Source organism: Mauremys reevesii, linkage group 9 (genome assembly GCF_016161935.1).
Source record: "Mauremys reevesii isolate NIE-2019 linkage group 9, ASM1616193v1, whole genome shotgun sequence".
NCBI lineage: Eukaryota > Metazoa > Chordata > Testudines > Geoemydidae > Mauremys > Mauremys reevesii.
The window spans coordinates 243,546-262,945 of NC_052631.1; the positions used below are offsets into that span (position 1 = coordinate 243,546).

General features: G+C 37.9%; 1 protein-coding gene across 15 annotated transcripts in view; it reads right to left on the bottom strand.

The window, feature by feature from the left end:
* Positions 1-19,400, bottom strand: part of DLG1 (discs large MAGUK scaffold protein 1) — a 344,209-nt gene that overhangs the window by 56,487 nt on the left and 268,322 nt on the right. For 14 of the 15 annotated variants that reach the window (XM_039489073.1, XM_039489067.1, XM_039489063.1 and 11 more), the window contains 2 exons: positions 11,205-11,319; positions 4,707-4,883 (listed from right to left, as the gene is read on the bottom strand). In XM_039489073.1, coding sequence (XP_039345007.1) covers positions 4,707-4,883; positions 11,205-11,319 — 292 coding nt within the window. Of the gene's footprint in view, positions 1-4,706; positions 4,884-11,204; positions 11,320-12,394; positions 12,500-19,400 lie in introns of those variants that run through there. The other variant, XM_039489072.1, reaches the window with a different exon arrangement.

Consider the following 19,400-nt stretch of genomic DNA (forward strand, 5'->3'; position numbering starts at 1 on the left):
ACTGTTTTGAGCACTATATCAAGAACTGGCCTAACTGATGACAGTTTGTGAACAAAATCCTGAAAAATTAGATGGCACTGTCACAGCCAAAGTTCTCAACATTGGAGGGAGGGATAGCTCAGTGGTTTGAGCATTGGCCTGCTAAACCCAGGGTTGTGAGTTCAATCCTTGAGGAGGCCACTTAGGGATCTGGGGCAAAAATTGGTCCTGCTAGTGAAGGCGCAGGGGGCTGGACTCAATGACCTTTCGAGGTCCCTTCCAGTTCTAGGAGATTTGTATATCTCCAATTATTACCTTTACGAGAAATGTTGAACACATGCCGAGTACCCTGAAGCCTATTTCTGTAGCCTTGAACAAAATGCAGGGAAATAACTGTTTTATTGCTGATGCTGTTGAAATTTGGAAGGAACTGAGTGAGTTCTTAAAAAGAGAAATATGCAATGACAGAGTTAAATTACAAGCATTAAAAAAATGAATGGGACAAGCACTATTTCCAGCTCATTTTCTTGCAAATATTCTCAATACTCGGTACCAGTGTCAAACCTTAACTGCTGAAGAGGAGGAGTTGGCTATGACATGGACATCCAACTATCATCCCTCCATAATGCCAACTATAATAAACCTCAGAGCTAAGGGTGAACCGTTCAAGAAATATGTTTGTTGATGATGTTTTAAAGGAAGTCACACCAGTGAACTGGTGGAAGTCACTTAAGCATTTGGATTCTGAGACTGTTTAAGTCAGATGTCGGCAACATTTCAGAAGTGGTGTGCCGAATCTTCATTTATTCACTCTAACTTAAGGTTTCGCGTGCCAGTAATACATTTTAACGTTTTTAGAAGGTCTCATTCTATAAGTCTATAATATATACTAAACTATTGTTGTATGTAAAGTAAATAAGGTTTTTAAAATGTTTAAGAAGCTTCATTTAAAATTAAATTAAAATGCAGAACCCCCCAGACTAGTGGCCAGGACCTGGGCAGTGTGAGTGTCCCTGAAAATCTGCTCACGTGCCGCCTTCGGCACACGTGCCATAGGTTGCCTACCCCTGGTTTAAGTGATAATCTCACTTTTAACAGCAGTAACAGGAAAATGAAGGTGAAGATGACCGAGTTTGCTGCAGAAGCCAATATTTTAAATTTCTCATGTTGACCTGGCTGACAGTCGTTTTAATTTTTGTTTTTAAATATTTCATTTAAATATTTTAGTTTAAAAACAATTTGAACAAAAACAAACCTGATTTTAAAAAACTTAAATGATTAACTAAACTCAAAAATTCATATGCTTGTTTTGTTAAAATATTCTGTTTGCTGTTGAAAAATAAAAATCCAGAATACATAACGTTGTTTTAGTTAAATAAAACAATTTAAATGTCTGGTGATGTTCTCCTCTTAATACAGCCTGGCAAGAAAATACTCCAAATATTAATGATGAACCTGTTGAACTGGAGATAGTTCACCCAATTACTTCATAAATATCTGCTACAATTATCTTTGGTAAATGAAATAACCAAACAATCATTCATTTTGTGATATAGCTGTAAAACTGATCTGAAAAGTTTTCAAAACAAATCACTTTAAAAATGTATAGTGTGTACCTTCTAAAAATGAAACCTACATCTATCTCTGAGTTGTGAAGAATATGTATTAAGGTTATAACAACCAACAAGAATCATGTGCCAGCGATGCCCCTCTGCCATGTACATTGGCGAAATCGGACAGTCTCTATGTAAAAGAATAAATGGACGCAAATCGGGCATTAGGAATGGTAACATACAAAAGCCAGTAGCAGAACACTTCAATCTCCCTGGACATTCTGTAACTGATTTAAAAGTATTCATACTTGAACAAAAAAACTTGAAAAACAGACTTCAAAGCAGGGCCGGCTCCAGACAACAGCTTATCAGGCAGGTGCTTGGGGCAGCCACTCCGGAAAGGGGCGGCAAGTCCAGGTATTCGGCGGCAATTCGGCGGAGGGTCCCTCACTCCTGGTCGGAGTGAAGGACCTCCCGCTGAATTGCCACAGATCATGATCGCAGCCTTTTTTTTTTTTTTGTGCGCGCGCTGCTTGGAGCAGCAAAACCCCTGGAGCCGGCCCTGCTTCAAAGAGAAACTGCAGAACTAAAATTCATTTGCAAATGTAACACCATTAATTTGGGCTTGAATAGGGACTGGGAGTAGCTAGTTCACTACAAAAGCAACTTTCCCTTTCCTGGTATTTATTGGGAGTAGACTACATCCACCCTGACAGAATTGGTCCTGACAACACTGGTTCTCCACTTGTAAAGTAATTCCCTTCTCTTCATGTGTCAGTATAAAAATGCCTGCATCTGTAATTTTCACTCCATACATCTGAAGAAGTAGGTTTTTTACCGACGAAAGCTTATGCCCAAATAAATCGGTTAGTGTTTAAGGTGCTGCTGGATTCCTTGTTTTTTTTAACCAACAAGAATGTGCTTTTATGTAGAAATCCATGATTAAATCGAGTCTTCCTAACTAGTGATTTAAAACACGATTTAAATAAATTTGATTTAAATCAAATCCACCCTGCCTGTAGCTGTTCAAATGATTAGCCAAGGGGATAGTGAGGCTGGGATGGAGCAAGAAGAGGCCTGCTTCTGCCTCATACTGCCTTTTACAGGCCTCCTATGCTGGCCTGCTGGCCAATCCCACTCTTTGCCATTGCTTGTCTTCCAACAAGGAAAAGTTGCCAGTGGCAGACAGGTACAGTGATTTCAAATGGGATGTGGCTTATCCTTCCTGCCCCACAATTTGGGCTGGCCTCTTTTTAATTTCTTTCAGTAAAACCATGTAAGATCACACTTCCATAACCGACTGATACATTTGTTATAAAACTCCAACTACTAAGAAGCTGTGAAACAGAATAAAGCCCCAATCTTACAATGGGACCAACATGAATTCAACAGCAGGACTAGGGCCCAAATTTCTAATACAGTAAAAATGACAGTTCATACATAAAAGTTATATATTTTAATAGGCAGATACCAACATAAAAAATGATAAATGGCTGGGTTGTGAAACATCTACACAGCAATATGGGTTTTGCCATACTGGATCAGAACCATGGTTCATTTGTCCACTATCCTGCCTCTAACAGTACCCAGCACCAGAGGGGTGCAAGAAACCCTACTTTGGGCAAATGTGAGATAATCTGCAGTCTGTATTAGATCTTCTAATCCCATTAGTTAAATATTTTCTTAAACCCTGAAGGCTGAGATTTAACAACTCTTCCAAAATCTGCATTAGCATTGATAACAACAACTTGGATATTCTTTTTAGACATACAAATGTCAAATGTATTTTTCACCTGTATTTTGGCGTGGCAGGCCATTATTTACAGATTATAATAATTCTTTAATTACAAATGTATGCTACAGGATGTTTTCTTATAGAGTGAATTAAATAAACCAGTTGTTTTAAAACAGAAAACTTGAAAAACAAAGTCACCTGCACCTGAGTCATCAGCAAGCTCTGATCTGTGGACACTGACATCCCCAGTTCAGGACTCTAGCACTCGAGCTACAAGAGTAATTGCTATTCTGTATTTAGTTCAGCCATCAGAGGAGGGAAGGCGTGATACACAGCTTCCAACTGGGTGACACAACTACTTGGGAGACAGCATAGCATACTATAGAGCACGAATCCTGGTTTCTAGCTTTGGCTCTGGGAGAAGATAGTGGGTTAGTGGTCAGAAATCGAATAATCTGAGAAGGAGTTTGGCCTAAGAGAGAAGATCTTGGAAATAATAAGATTGATGAAGTGCACGGGAAAAAAAAAACCACTGTCAGAGATTTTGAACTCATGGGCGCCTGTTTCCGAGCTCAATGAACTTTCCTCCAGACATCTCTTTCCCTCTCGAAGTGGATGCGTTACATCATCACTGCTAAATATAGCAGGTGCAGCTTGATTTCTTTTCAGTTATTGAGAAAAAGTTAAAACTCATGTCACAGATAAATATCTTCAATATAAATTATATTGTATTATTCAGCACACAAAGAGCAACATGTTGAGCATTGCATAGATATCAGAGTGATAGATTTCTTGCAAAGGATATCTTCCCCTCCTCCCCAACCCCCCAAGAAACAAATCCTAAGAAAAACTTTGAAAAAGGGTCAATCTAAAATTACTATTTTTTTCGGTATCATCCCAATTTTCATTAAACCACCATGAAAAATTAAAATAGTACACAAAGTTTACGATGTTTCATTTTTTTGTCATTTTATTGAGATTGTCACAAAATAAAGGCTTAAAGCTCTTGTTAAATTGAAAACTTCTGACTTGACTAACTCTGGAGTCATGACCAACAACTCCATAAGAAACAGTATTACTTTTTACTTCTTAATTTGTAGATGTCAAAGCAATTAAAGGAAATGAAGCACGATTAAACCCACTTTTAATGGCAGCACAAAGAGGTTAAGTGACATTCACAAAGTGAGAGTTGGAAATAGAACCCAGGTCTCCTGTCTTCAGCCATGTGCTCTAACCCGGAGGCTGCAAATATCTCTTACTAATATGTAATCATCTAGTGTAGTGCTGACTGGCATACTCTTCTCATAAAAACACTTTGGAGGAGCGTATGAGGGACCATTAAATTGAGATGAGACACTACTTAATTTGTGCATGATTACAAATGCAACCACTATTTCAATGGCAAATATCTCAGACTGAACAAATACCATGAAATATACCTTCGTTTGCTCGGAATCACTCCAGTTTCATCACTTTCTCCATCTGGTGTCACCTGCCGTGCCTGCCACCACTCATCATCAGAAGCATTAATGACATGGAGGATGTCGCCAAATTTGAAGTTCAGTCCCTGACTGGGAAGACCACTGTCTTTAGTCTTGTCGTAGTCAAAGAGAGCTCTAAATTCAGAAAAAAATCATTAAGTATAGAGGACTGGCAGGCACAAAACAGACATGTCTGAAGAAACCTCATATTTTCCAATAAGCAAATCACCCAGAAGAGCCCATTTTAAATTACTTTTTTGGTTTTGAGTATCTTTAAAACACAGGACTACTGAATTATTGTAAATTTTTACTGAATGCAGAATGTTTGGTTGGCCTGTACTGAGTCATAGTAGTTGCTCTCAAAGAAGTCACGTAAGATAGATATGGATAGAACAGCTTAATCACAAGTCTCATGCTGCTTGGTGTTTTATTTAAAGCCACAACCCTGGAGGCAAGTGAGTAAGTGAAAACCTTAGCTTTCGTTAAAAAGAAAAGTTCCTAGAATTTGTGACTGTGGAGGAAAAGGTTGAAAATATGACCTGTGTACAACCTAAAGGCTCAAACACCAAAAATCAAATTAGAAGAACCATAATATTTGTCTTAAATCTCATTATTTTTAAAGCTAATCTCTCAATTTTCTGAAGCCAGACTCATGATTTTTGAATGCATGGGGTTGGCAATTCTGATGCATGGTCTATTTGGGGGAGTCTTATCACCTCTCTGGTGGCACTTCGCATAAATTCATGCATTTTAAGGCTAGAAGGGATTATGATCAACTAGTCTGAGTTCCTTCATTACACTGGGCAAAAAACTTCACTCAGTGATTTTTAAAGTAAGTTCATAACTTTAGTTTGAACTATAGCATATCTTTTAATAAGATATCTAATCCTGATTTAAAGACTTCAGGTGATGGAGAATCCATAACATCCCTACGTAAGTGTGACCCAGGGACTTCCAGGTGACAACAGGCAGAGGCTCAGGGGTCCATAGGGTTTTGCATAGATAACTACGGTCTGATATCTTCATAGCAGTTCACAAAAGGGTGGCATATGAGATCTCTACCAAGGGCCAGTAGCCCACTGGTTGTCATAATTATTGCAAGATGTTTCTAAGGGAAATACTTTGAGAGAGATGTAAAAGGTAAGTCTTGGAAGAGGGTTAAGAGACAATAGCCTGTAACTGCATAAAAAAAGTGGACGGGGGCAAGATTTTATCCTTCACCCAGGAGGCAAGCTAACAGTGTGGCTGTCCCATGAAAAAAGGGCCACAGACAGCCTGTCTATGAAGCGCTGGTGAGAAATACTTCAGTAGACATGAGAATATTTTGTTAATTACGTCTAGGCTTTAGAATGCATGTTATGATTTTATTTAATAGATAACCATTTGTTTCCAATACTTCTACCTGCTATTACTTGAATCTCTATGCTTTGATTAATAAACCTGTATTAAGTAAACCAAAGTGCTCTGTGTTAAGTGTAGCGGTTATCTGAGGTGGAACGGGTAAGCTGGGGTATACTGTTTCTTTGGAAGCAGCGAATCTGTGAGTGTCCGGTGGATCTGGGACTGGGCACTCCAATTTGATGCTCAGACAGCTTGGAGGTTAGAGCGTGCCTCCTGCTAACTTGTAGAGAGACAACTGGGCCTGTGTAGCCTAGAGGGGACTGCTCATGTTGCCAGTGGCTTGTGGAGATGGAGTGCAGAACCCTAGCAGGCACAGAGAAGGCTTCCTCACACTAAGGGCAGATGCTAGTAAGGTGCTTCACAACCCTGGGTACCCCTTGGGAAGCACCCCTGTAAGTTGTTGAGAAGGTTCATTATACCTTATTTCTAGTCTGAATTTTTCAGCTTCAGCTTCCAACCACTGGATCACATAATGCCTTTTTCTGCTACATTAAAGGGTCATAGTTACCACACTGCATGTTCAACTGGTTATCTGCTTTGACCCAAGTCCTTTTCAGTCACTCTTTACAAGGGTACATTCCGATAAGTGTGACTTACATTCCTTGTTCCTGGACTTCCATTTGGCTTTGTTAAAATGCATGTTGTTCAAATAAGCCCACCTTACTAACTGATCCAGGTTGGTCTGTATAATGACTTGGCCTCACCAATATTTACCACTCTACCCATGTTTGTATCATCTACAGATTTTACCAGCACTGATTTTATATTTTATTCTGAATCACTGATAAAAATATTAAATACCATGGGCCAAGAACAGATACCTTTAGGACCCCACCACAAACATCACCACTGGATGACTACTCTCCATTCATAATTACTTTATGAGATCAATCAGTTAACAAATTTAAAATCTATTAATATGCACTACACTGATTTTGTATTATGCTAATTTTATATACACACATATATATATATATATATATATATATATATATATATATATATATATATATATATATATATATATATATGTATATGAGAATGTTATGGAGGACAAAGCTAAATGCCTTACAGAAGTATAAGTATATTATGTCCACAAAGAGTGTGCTTTCCATAAACCCATGTTGATTGGGTACTGGCATTCATCAATATGGCATTAATATTACTATCTTTTAATTCTGTACTGACAGCATTCCATACTAGCCTTTCCATGATTTTTCCTAGTACCGAAGGCAGGCTAACCAGACTAAAAGTTTCTTGGATCATCCCAATTTCCCTTTTAAATTGGCACAACACTGGCTTTTATCCAGTTCTCCAGAACTTCATGATTGTTCCAAGATTTGTTTAAAAAAGAAAAAAACAACCTTAATTGTTCAGAGAGCTCCTCAGCCAATTTTCTTAATAATCATCAGTGTAAGTTATCCAGTCTTGTGGATTTAAAAATGTTTAACTATAACAGTTACTTTATTATTATTTATTGTTTGTATTACCACAGTTCGTAAGAGCCCAGTCATGGACCAGGAGCGGTACAAATATAGAATACAAAAGACAGTCCCCTGCCCCAAAGAGTTTACAATCTAAGTTTAATATCATCCTTAATGACTGACAGAATAGAAAGCATTTCCTTATCACTATAATATATGAACACATCCTCCTCCTCCTGAGCTCAAAACAGAAATACTTGTTGAATAATTCTGCATTTTTTACATCACGATTGAGTCTAGTATCAGACCTATAACACTGCTAGGATTTTGTCTGTTCCCAATCTATTTAAATAATTCCTTCTTATTGTTGTTAATCCTACTGACCACTGATTTTTTCACTGATATCTTTAGCTTCCCTTATTAACTGTAAGCATTTTTAACTGCTGATTTGTACTCACTGCTATCAGCATCCTTATTTTCCCATTTGTTATATATATAATTTTTTAAAATTAATTGTCATTGCCCTGATTTATTTTTTAACCAAAGACTTAAGAACTATGGGGTTTTTGGATATTTAAACAAACATTTTTAATTTCCAATTACCATTCACATTTTTATATTTAAATATTTCCTCCTTTTGAATTTTGCTCAAAATTGATTTCACCTGTGGAAATTTGGCCTTAAGCACCAAATGTAGATGCTACTGGTCAGGACTATATTCTGTTTGCTCACAGAAAATGAAATTAGATTGTGATCACTTGCACCTAGGAAGTATAAATTTTTCATTTAGAGACCAATTTATCTGTATCCAACAGAATAACCATGTTGACTGTACACATAATTCTTTATTGGGAAAGATATATAACTCAGTACTATCAGATATAAAAAAAATGTGCACATATTGTTATGATTTATATATTTGTAAATATTTACTGTGCTGATATATTTCATGTCCATGTTTCTAATATTTAATATTAAACTGAGGCTTTAAGCTTTAAGTGGAGTTTTCAGCCTTACTGTTTTGTTGAAATGCAGTCAGCTTTAAAACAAGATCTTTCACTTTAATTCCACAGTGTACCTTTGGATATATAACTCAAGACATCGCAAATTAAAGCAAATTCTTTTGCCAAAGATGCTATATATATTTGCAACAGTTGAACATGCATCTACACATGGGGAAAAGAAATTTTAGAATGAGTGGTTCTTCAGCCTATCTGACAAAGGTATAATAGGATCCAATGTCTGGAAGTTGAACCTAGACAAATTCAGAGTAGAAGTAATTTACAGATTTTTGAGAGAGGATAAATTAACCATTTGAACAATTTATAAAGGGCAATAGTGAACTTCTCATAACTGGTAAGTCAAGACTGAATGTTTTTCTAAATACATCCTTTAGTTCAAACAGTAATTACTTTAGGAAAGTCCTGTATGGCCTTAATATCTAGCAACTTATAAATATAGAGGGGTTTTGAACCCATGGTAAACAAACAGTGTGGTTCTGCTGCAAGACAGTGGGAAAGGAAAGATGGGTGGTAGGAGTCCTTGCAGAAGGTCCGCATTTCCTGGGTACCATGGAGATGTACTCTACAAAGGCTTCATCTGCAGCACTGCTGAAGCAGAGATATGAAATCTGAAAGGGTTGATAGACCCAAGACTGCATGGAGCATCAAAGATTTTTCTCCCATCAAAGAGTAACAGAGCATACATGGCACTATTGCTGTGAACGGGCTCTCGTGCTGCTCCAAAGCCTGAGAAAGAGTATTTATTTTCTCAAACATGGTGGAAGTAAAATACATCTTGGAATTTTCAGTTACATATTTCTTTATTATTCTGAACTTATAAATCCAAGTCAATTGTCAAAACAATTGGTGGTAGTGAATTTGGACTTGTGTAATATTTTCTTTAATTAAGGTACCTTTTCTGAGACAATTTAGGGACACAGCTGTTTTGGAACCAAAGATTTAGAAAACTTCATTCTTCATCCCAAACCCTACCTTGTCTGTTAACTCAGGTCTGCTAAGTAGTCTTATAATTTTGTCTAGCTCCATCCAGTTTTACATTTAAAGCCTGAATTTTATAAACAAATTTAACATATCCTCTAAAACAGTGGCTCTCAACCTTTCCAGATTACTGTACCCCTTCAGGAATCTGATTTGTCTTGTGTACACCCCAAGTTTTAACTCACTTATAAAGTACTTGCTTACAAAATCAGACATGAAATACAAAAGTGTCACAGCACATCATTACAGAAAAATTGCTTACTTTCTCATTTTTACCATACAACTATCAAATAAATGAATTGAATATAAATATTGTACTTACATTTCAGTGTATATTATATAGAGCAGCATAACAAATCATTGTATGAAATTTTAGTTTGTACTGACTTCGCTAGTGCTTTTTATGTAGCCTCTTGTAAAACTAGGCAACTATCTAGATGAGTTGATGTACCCCCTGGAAGACCTCTGCATAACCCCAGGAGTACGTGGATGCCTGGTTAAGAACCACTGCTCTAAAAGAACTATTTTCTCAACAAAGTCTGACTGCATTAAGAGAGAACCATTTAGTGAAGAATTGGAAAAGATGAACTAGATAAAAGGAAGGACTGGGCCACTGGTGGATACAATACCAGAAAATAGAAAAGCAGTAGTTAGAATAACGCTAAGGTTTTGTCAATTGGTCTTAATTATCTAATATTGTAATAGTTAAGCCTTGCAAAAGACTCATGAAATGTTGCCAGTACAAACACAAAATGTACTTGCCTACCCTTCGCAATCATTATTGATAATAATGAAAAACTCGTTATATTTTATTCACCTGTTTAAAGTAAAATTGCCTTGGGCAAGCAGAAATTTGCTGTACTAGTCTAATATTGATATATCACCCCTTACAAAATGAACAGGTCAAATAAAGTCTGATTTGTTTTTAGCGCATACTTTTGTAACCAAATTCTATAATTCGCATGTCACAGTGTATGATAAGCTACTATGACAGTTCAGTTGCATATTAAGAATCTGCATTTCAACAAAAACCTCACATTTCCTAATAATTTGAAACTCTTTTCATGGTTTCATTTTCTTTTTGCATTTTTTGTGCTTTCTGTTCCATGTATACAAATTTACTGAAGATATTAGTGCATGTAAAATAGCTTACTACCTTCAGTGCATTGGCTCCTTCTCCTGACTGCTATGGAAATTATTATGATACAACAAACTGTGAAACCACTAATATATAAACTTAAGATATAATTGAATCAGGCTGAAGGAACTATGTTACATGAAAACTGATTCTGAATGAGTTTGTATAAGGAAAACAGTATTTTCAAAATATTCTCAATATGTAAGGTAAATAATGAAATTATACCTTTTTTCCCCCTCCTAAAAGGTAGCTGAGAAGGTGAAGACTACCATAGTTTTGCAAAGTACAACACATTTGCTTGATATATATGGTTACATTTTTTTTGCAGGTGTATTTCATTTTCTGCAAATCAAATCTCACTGAAGTCTTTGTATATCTGCATTTTGTACAATTTCATGAATAAATGGAACACTTGAATGCACACTTGAATTCAGAAGCAAAAGTATTTAAGCTTAAAGGCGTGTGTGTGAAATTTGGGGAGGAAAATCCTTACCTGACATATAGGGACCTCTTCTGGCTGGTCCGCAGAGATCCTGATCCTGAGCTAATGCTACTGTTCATCATCTGCTCCCGTAAGTCATGTATTTTAGCTTCAAAACGACTGTATTCTGTAACACGGGAAAAAAAATCACACAATCATTTATTTTCCCAAAATATCAGCAATTAAGTTATTTGGTAAGATGTTGAGAGCTTGATAAAACAAAAATCTATTTTTATCAAAATTTAAAATATAAATAAACCTCTTTAAATACAATAATTAAAATGCTAACTTAACTACTAGTAATTTTGTCCTATTAAAATTATATCTTACACATGTTTGCATTAATAGGCGTTTTTTGAAATATAAAAAGTAATAATGAAAAATTCTTTTCAACTTAGAAAGAAAGTAAGAAAAATATTTCTAACGAATTGTGATTTCATCAGTTTACCAGAATCTGGATTCTAGAATTCAGAAAAAAAACAAATACATCTAAATATTCAGTTTACATAAAGATTACATGGGTGGTTTCAATGCACAGTAATTCAATATGTCGTCTGTGGAATTTTGCTGTAAAGATAAGTGTTTTTATTTAAAACAAAACAAATCAATTAACCATATTAAATACAAAAATCACTTTTTGCAATAACAAAGAAAATGTTAATTAATCCAGATAAATTTTACCCCATAACCAAAAGAAAACTTCACATTATATTATTATTGTGTTTAAAAGACTACTGAACAAAAGATGATCTTTTAAACCTAATAAAAGGTCTGTCTTAGTAACCTGAAGTCACTACTTAAATAAATGGTAGTTCTTAAATGAAAATAGAACTAGATAGGTATTATATGGAGTTATTGTGTTCTGAATCAAATAAAGCATTCAGTAGTAGAAGTGAGCAATATATAGAACACATTTCCTAAAGTAATGTTTAAGAGGGAAAAGAATAATGTAAAAGACAAGAAAAAAAACTATCTAGGAATTTTGCTACAAATTCTTGATCCACTTGTAATCTGTATTAGAAATAACTCTATTTACATAATTATGCACAATGCTAATCCTACTATAAACGGATTGTGTTCGTAAGCAGCACTGTGTGTGTTAATATAACTGTGCTAAATGCACTTGATTTTACCTACAAATAGAGACAGTAAAATAATAGGATCCTTTTCACTATCAACATCTTCTGAAGTGCTGTACTTACATGTTACCAGCATAAAATGTCCAGTCAAAACAAGGCAATTTTTCTTTCAGTTGATTAGTTTGGACTTCAGTATCTGCAGATCACTTCTAAAACCTTTCTGATAAAAAGAAGCGTTCCACAGCAACACTGTCCACCTTGCCTAAAACACCATGTGACTTAAGATTAAGGCAAATCTACAGCGGGAGACTGGCACAGTCACTGAGCTGAATTTTTTATTTTTTTATTTTTTTTACTTCTCTCCTCCACTCTCCTCCCTCATCACAGTGGAAATCAAATTTGCCCTGGGAAATATAAGAATAATAAATAGCTCCTCCTCAGTGTAGAAATCATAAGCTTTTCTTTTTTTCCCCTACAACATAATGTTTCTTCAACAATCACTTTAAACACTATGTTTGTGATCTCATTAAAATTCTACAGAATTTTTTGTAACACTCATCTTTACAAAAATATAGTCATGAATAACCAAAATATTTAGTGTAACTATAGACAGGAGAAAAATCACTTCAAAATCTATAAACAGGCAACATGGAATATTTCACAAGAGAAAATTCAATGAAGTAGGCTTTTTCTGTAGCACATTGACCTTGTTAGCCAAAGTAGGAAATAGCTTTCTATTAGTCTAATCAACCAACATGCTAACCATAATGATATCAGAAAGACAAGGTGGGTGAGGTACTATCTTATTGAACCAACTTCTGTTACACCTCACCCACCTTGTCTCTCTAATATCCTGGGATCAACATGGCTACAACAACACTGCATAAACAATAATGATATCAGACAATGGTTTTCTAACCTATTCTGATGATCCTCAGAAGTGGTCAGTAGTTTTTTTTTAAATGGTATGGATTAGGTACAGATTTGAATAGTTCACCAACCCTAATTCAGATGCAGAAGTAGTTCTTCAATAAGATGAACAAAATCCTATAAACAGCAGTTATTCCTGTAATGCTGTCCATGTTCGAAGTAATAAAGTTCAAAATATTGGGGAGGGGGAATTAAACATTACAGAAGCAGCATTGTGTAGTGGAAAGGACATTGGACTGCAATTCAGGACAGCTGGGTTCTATTCCCAGCTAGCTACTGATGTACTGGGCGATCCAGTGCAAATCTCTTCCTTCCACGTACCTTTTCCCCCTCACACTGTGTCCTGTCTATTTAGAATGAAAGCTCTTTGGGACTGTCTCTTATATGCACCATGGGGTCTCAATCTAAATTAGAGCCTTTAGGCATAATTAATAATAATAATAATTCAATAAAATGATTGTCTCCTTTTATAAGAGAAGAAAGATACATAAACTAAAATTCATTTGATGTTAAGTCACCATCTTAAACACGAGGAGTCAGACACAAAACATCTTTACAATTAATGGGTTTAAGTGTCTTGGATAGTTTGTTTTTATCAATATCAACACTGCTTTTAATAAATTCTCCCTATTTTTCACTTGAGTTTGTTTTTGCTAAATTGGATTTGTTTTGTAGTTTATAAGAGAAAGAACTGCCAAAGAGAAATCAATGAGTTTTTGAGAGCAAGTATAGTCCTGGGATTAGGACATTAGTCTAGGACCAGTGAGACATGGGTTTAACTTCCTGTCCTACCACAGACTTCCTGTATGACCTTGGGCAAGTCACGTAGTCATCCTGCGCTTCAGTCCCCCATCTGTAAAATGGGAATAATTCTATTCTACATAGGCTTTTATAATGCTCTTATGACTATGAATCCACAAAAATCCATAAGAGAAGTGTATCTACTATTAAGTCAGATAATGAATCCCCTGCCACATCAATAATGCATTAGGAGGAATGAAAATAATTTGATTTAGCTAAATGACTTCCAAAAATACACTGACACAGCACAAACAGCAATAGAAACATAGAATCATAGAATCATAGAATCATAGAATTCAAGATCAGAAGGGACCATTATGATCATCTAGTCTGACCTCCTGCAAGATGCAGGCCACATAAGCCGATCCACCCACTCTTGAAAGTGAACTGCCCCCCCCCCCGAGGAGAGGAAAAAAACCTCCAGGCACCATAGCCAATTCCTGGAGGGAAATTCCTCCCCCCCCCAAATATGGCGGTCCAGCTGAACCCGAGCATGCGGCAAGAGACAAGAGCCAAACCCTCTCTCTGGAAAGGTTACATATATACCCAGCATAATAATCCTATTGACTAAGCCCCCTTATCCTCTCATCATACCCCCCCTCATAAACTTATCTAGCTTTATCTTAAAGTCGTGGGTCCTCCTTCTGTCCTTTCCTTTCCCTGCCCTGATTCCAGTATTGCCCCCTGATGATTAGAAACCTCCTAATTTCTTTTCTCCTGAGTCTTGACTGACCTGACTCTGTATCCGTATATCCCTCGTGTCCACATTAGCACTGAGCTGAAATAATTCTTCTCCTTCCTTCTATTTATCCCCTAATATATATTTAAATCATATCTCCATTCTTCTCTCTCATTCTTCTCTTGGTTACCGAAAAAAAAAAGCTCCTCAAGTCCTTTCCTCCCTTCCAGGCCTTCTCTCATTCTCCATTCCTCTGATCATTCTAGTGGCTGTTCTGTTTTGAATTCATCCTTCTTCTTAAAACATGACAAACCAGACCAAAACAAAACTCTCCACACATATATATATATATATACGCCTATATACTTATCCTAACTCTACTAGAAATACCTACGCCTATACTAACCCCAAGACCTTTTTATAGCTTTTATCACACATAACATCCACACATCTCATCATATCATTCATACATGACATCTGATATACATTTACTGTTATATGATAAGTAGGGCTGTCAATTAATCACAGTTAATGCTTGTTAATCGCATACCTTTGGGTGGGTAGGGAGGCATCAGTTGCGGGGTGGGGTGGGGGAGGGGCTGACAATGTACGGTCAGGTGCAGTACCACCCAAGCCAGCATGAGGACAGGAAAAGGGGAGAAAGACAAACATGGCACATCCTGTGCAGGTCACAACAGCTGATTACTCACCATCCATATTACTTTCCTTCTAAGAGCTTCCTCAGCTGTTGCAGTAACTACTCAGGGAAGCCTGAAAGATGAAAGCCTCACTGGGCTCTCCCCAGGCGAACTCCCAGTCAAGCTGCCTCTGTTAGCTTCTCTGCTGTTCGCCACTTAGCTGGTTCACAGCTGACTGCCTTTTTATAACAGTCAGGCCCACTCAGGGCCCACCTGGAACAAAGCACAGGATGTGCCATATTTGTCTTTCTTCCACAGAACAGAAGTGACTTTGTCTGTATAAAGTGCAAGCTGGTCTCCCTATTGGAAGAGAAGGTTCAAGGTCTGGAGAAACAAGTACCGACCCTGCATTGCATAAGAGAAAATGAAGATTTCCTGGACAGACGTCAGGATATGCTTTTACGGGCACAACATTCCGAAGACTCAGAGCAGGCTGCGCAGCGGGGACAGAAGGATGGTGAGGAAAATTGGCAGCATGTGACCTCCAGAAGAAGAAAGAGGAGCATCCATGTACCAGCAATGTAGATACAGGTGAGCAATGTGGAGAGTGGACTAGATGATACATCTGAGGGAAGGGAGTAGAAGGAGACTCCACCGATTGGAAGGCATGAGATACACTCTCCTAGGGATGGGGGTTCCATGACCACCGCTCCCAAGAGGAAGCAGGTGGTGGTGGTCGGGGACTCGCTCCTCAGTGTGCTGCTTGCCAGGAACTAGGATTCACGATGTGATGGATGTGACAGAGAGACTGCCGAGACTCTCAAGCCCTCGGATTGCTACCCCTTCCTGCTTCTCCACGTGGGCACCAATAATACTGCCAAGAATGACCTTGATCGGATCACTGATGTGGCTCTGGAAGGATAAAGGAGTTTGAGGTGCAAGTGGTGTTCTCATCCATCCTCCCTGTGGAAGGAAAAGGCCCGGGTAGAGACCATTGAATCATGGAAGTCAATGAATGGTTATGCAGGTGGTGTCAGAGAGGCGGCTTTGGATTCTTTGACCATTGGATGGTGTTCCAAGAAGGAGTGTTAGGCAGAGATGGGCTCCACCTAACGAAGAGAGGGAAGAGCATCTTTGCAAGCAGGCTGGCTAACCTAGTGAGGACAGCTTTAAACTAGGTTCACCGGGAGAAGGAGACCAAAGCCCTGAGGTAAGTGGGGAAGTAGGATACTGAGAGGAAGCACAAGCAGGAGAGCACAAGAGGGGAGGACTCCTGCCTCATACTGAGAAAGCAAGATTATCAGTGAGTTATCTTAAGTGCCTATACACAAATGCAAGAAGCCTGGGAAACAAGCAGAGAGAACTGGAAGTCCTGGTGCAGTCAAGGAATTATGTTGTTATTGGAATAACAGAGACTTGGTGGGATAACTCACATGACTGCAGTACTGTCATGGATGGATATAAACTGTTCAGGAAGGACAGGCTGGTGAGTTACATTGTATGTAAGAGAGCAGTATGACTGCTCAGAGCTCCAGTATGAAACTGCAGAAAAACCTGAGAGTCTCTGGATTAAGTTTAGAAGGGTGAGCAACAAGAGTGACGTCGTGGTGGGAGTCTGCTATAGACCACCAGACCAGGGGGATGAGGTGGACGAGGCTTTCTTCCGGCAACTAACAGACGTTACTAGATCACAGGCCTTGGTTCTCATGGTGGTTCGTTTCTTTACTGCATCCTGCAGAGTACTCTCTGTGATGTTCCTCACCATGGCATCCAGGCATGTCAGAAGGCAGAGGGTGTGCAAGATGTACACCAGTTCATTACTGGCCCAGGAAGGTGTTTAAGGCGTTGATCTTCTGCCATGGTGCCAGTAGGAAAGAGTCAATACTGGCCACATCTTGTAGGATCTCCGCGATGGTATTCTCAGGTGTCTGCTGGACATGGAAACCCGTTGACGTGCCAAGATGTTGGTAAGCTTGCCCGTCCTCAAGGAAAGTTCACCCTGGATCTGAAATGGCGTTGCCTGGACCAAATCCCCTCTACTGCCATCGATATGCAAGGATGTATGCTTCCTGGCACTGAAACGGAGTCTCATCCAGTTGGCAGCCTGGATGGTGATGTCAAGCATTTGCTGGAGACTCTCGGAGTTGTCTGCCATCAGGACCAGATCATCCACTACTAGACAAAGTTCTCTGGCTTTGGTGCACTGGGTGTATGCACACCTGAGTGGAATACATGTCTGCAACCACTGAAATAAGAACTTTAAATATCAGCTACTATTGCATTGAAAACAAAGCTCCAGGACATTAGACTGAGGTGGAGAAATCCTATGTGTGGCGGAGTGCAAACTTTCAAGAGGCAATATGCAGTATGTTTCTTTTTTCTCCGTTTTTTTCTGTTACCTGGGGTTATGGCCTCTGTCACATGTGTACAGGTCTCATTCCAAGGTTTAAAATGTTTATACAATGACCTATTACTGAGCAAGGTTTAAAATGTTTATACAATGACCTACTACTGATTTCCTTGATGGATTGTGGATTTGGAGTGTGCAAGGAGGAACAGATGGGGAAATGTAGAGTTACATGGTGAAGGGGCAGTGAACTATGAGAAACATGGCCTGGGGAGAAGAGACAAGTTGCCAATTAATTCATCCTGGAAAGAGGATTCTGACAGGTGGGTGCATCAGCCTGGGATATAATGAGGGATGAAGGAGCAAGGGATTGGGAGCATGGAGGGTAGTGCAGATGATGGGGGAGGCATGGAACGGTATGCAGGGAATTGGGAACAGGGCGACATGAAGAAGTACAGATTCTTATTCACACTAAGCCCTGAGAGCTGAAAATGTTCAGATATAGATAAAAGCCTCCCCCCCTCCCTTTTTCTTCATTTTCCTTCTCCCCTTCCAGGGGAGAACCCCACTTTAATGGACATCATTAAATCTGTCAGAACAGGGATCCCTTGCTGTGAATCTTGTATTCCAAACAGATTTAAACTTCTGATGTTTATTTGGGCTGATGGGGCGGGGAGGGAGAGGGTAATTCATCATTAAAAATGTTTTTAAAAAGTTGAGCATCCCACCCCACCAATCAAAATATAAAAGTTTATGCAAAAGTCAAAATAAATTATTAGGTAATTATAAAATCCTATCTCCAAGAGATCCATTTCCAATAATCTCTTACTAGTTATCCATTTTCATTGTTGTGTATAATTTTACAAATTTTAGGGGGCACTGCTAGGTTTGCATGGAAGTGTAAATTGGGTTAGGTGAGAGCGAGTGGTAAAGGATTATATGGTAAAATGGATCACTTCAGTGTTCTTTTCCAGATATTCTAAAGGTTGTTTTTTATTCAAAGGTGTATAATTTTTGTAAAGTAAGTTATATTGGTTTGGAGCTTTTACTGTACTTCACTGAAACCTACTTTCACTATTAATTATTTTTACAACTTTTTTTGTTTATTTGCAAATTTTAGTTTAGAGTCAGGAAGTTTTTTAATGTGGGTTTTGGTCCTACGTAGGATACAAATATATTTTTGTAAACTGTTTATATAGGCAACTTAGAGTTGCTTAGGGAGGTGTACTTTCATAAAAATAAATAACTCCTACTTTAATATTCTTAGATAATATTTGCTAGTTAAGGACTAGTATGTATGAATACAGCCTTTAATCTACACAGTATCTAGATACCACAGTAGGTATTTTATAACTACCCAGAAAGATGTCACTTTTTTAAATATTTGTGGATCAGTTCAAAAGCATACAAAGTTTTACTGTGATTTTCTAGGCGCAATTAATTTATTTGCATGGATACTTAGTGCTTCTATATCAGGGGTAGGCAACCTGTGGCACGCAAGCTGATTTTCAGTGGCACTCACACTGCCCGGGTCCTGGCCACCGGTCCGGGGAACTCTGCATTTTAATTTAATTTTAAATGAAGCTTCTTAAACATTTTAAAAATCTTATTTACTTTACATACAACAATAGTTTAGTTATATATTATAGACTTATAGAAAGAGACCTTCTAAGAACGTTAAAATGTATTCTTGGCACTCCAAACCTTAAATTAGAGTGAATAAATGAAGACTCG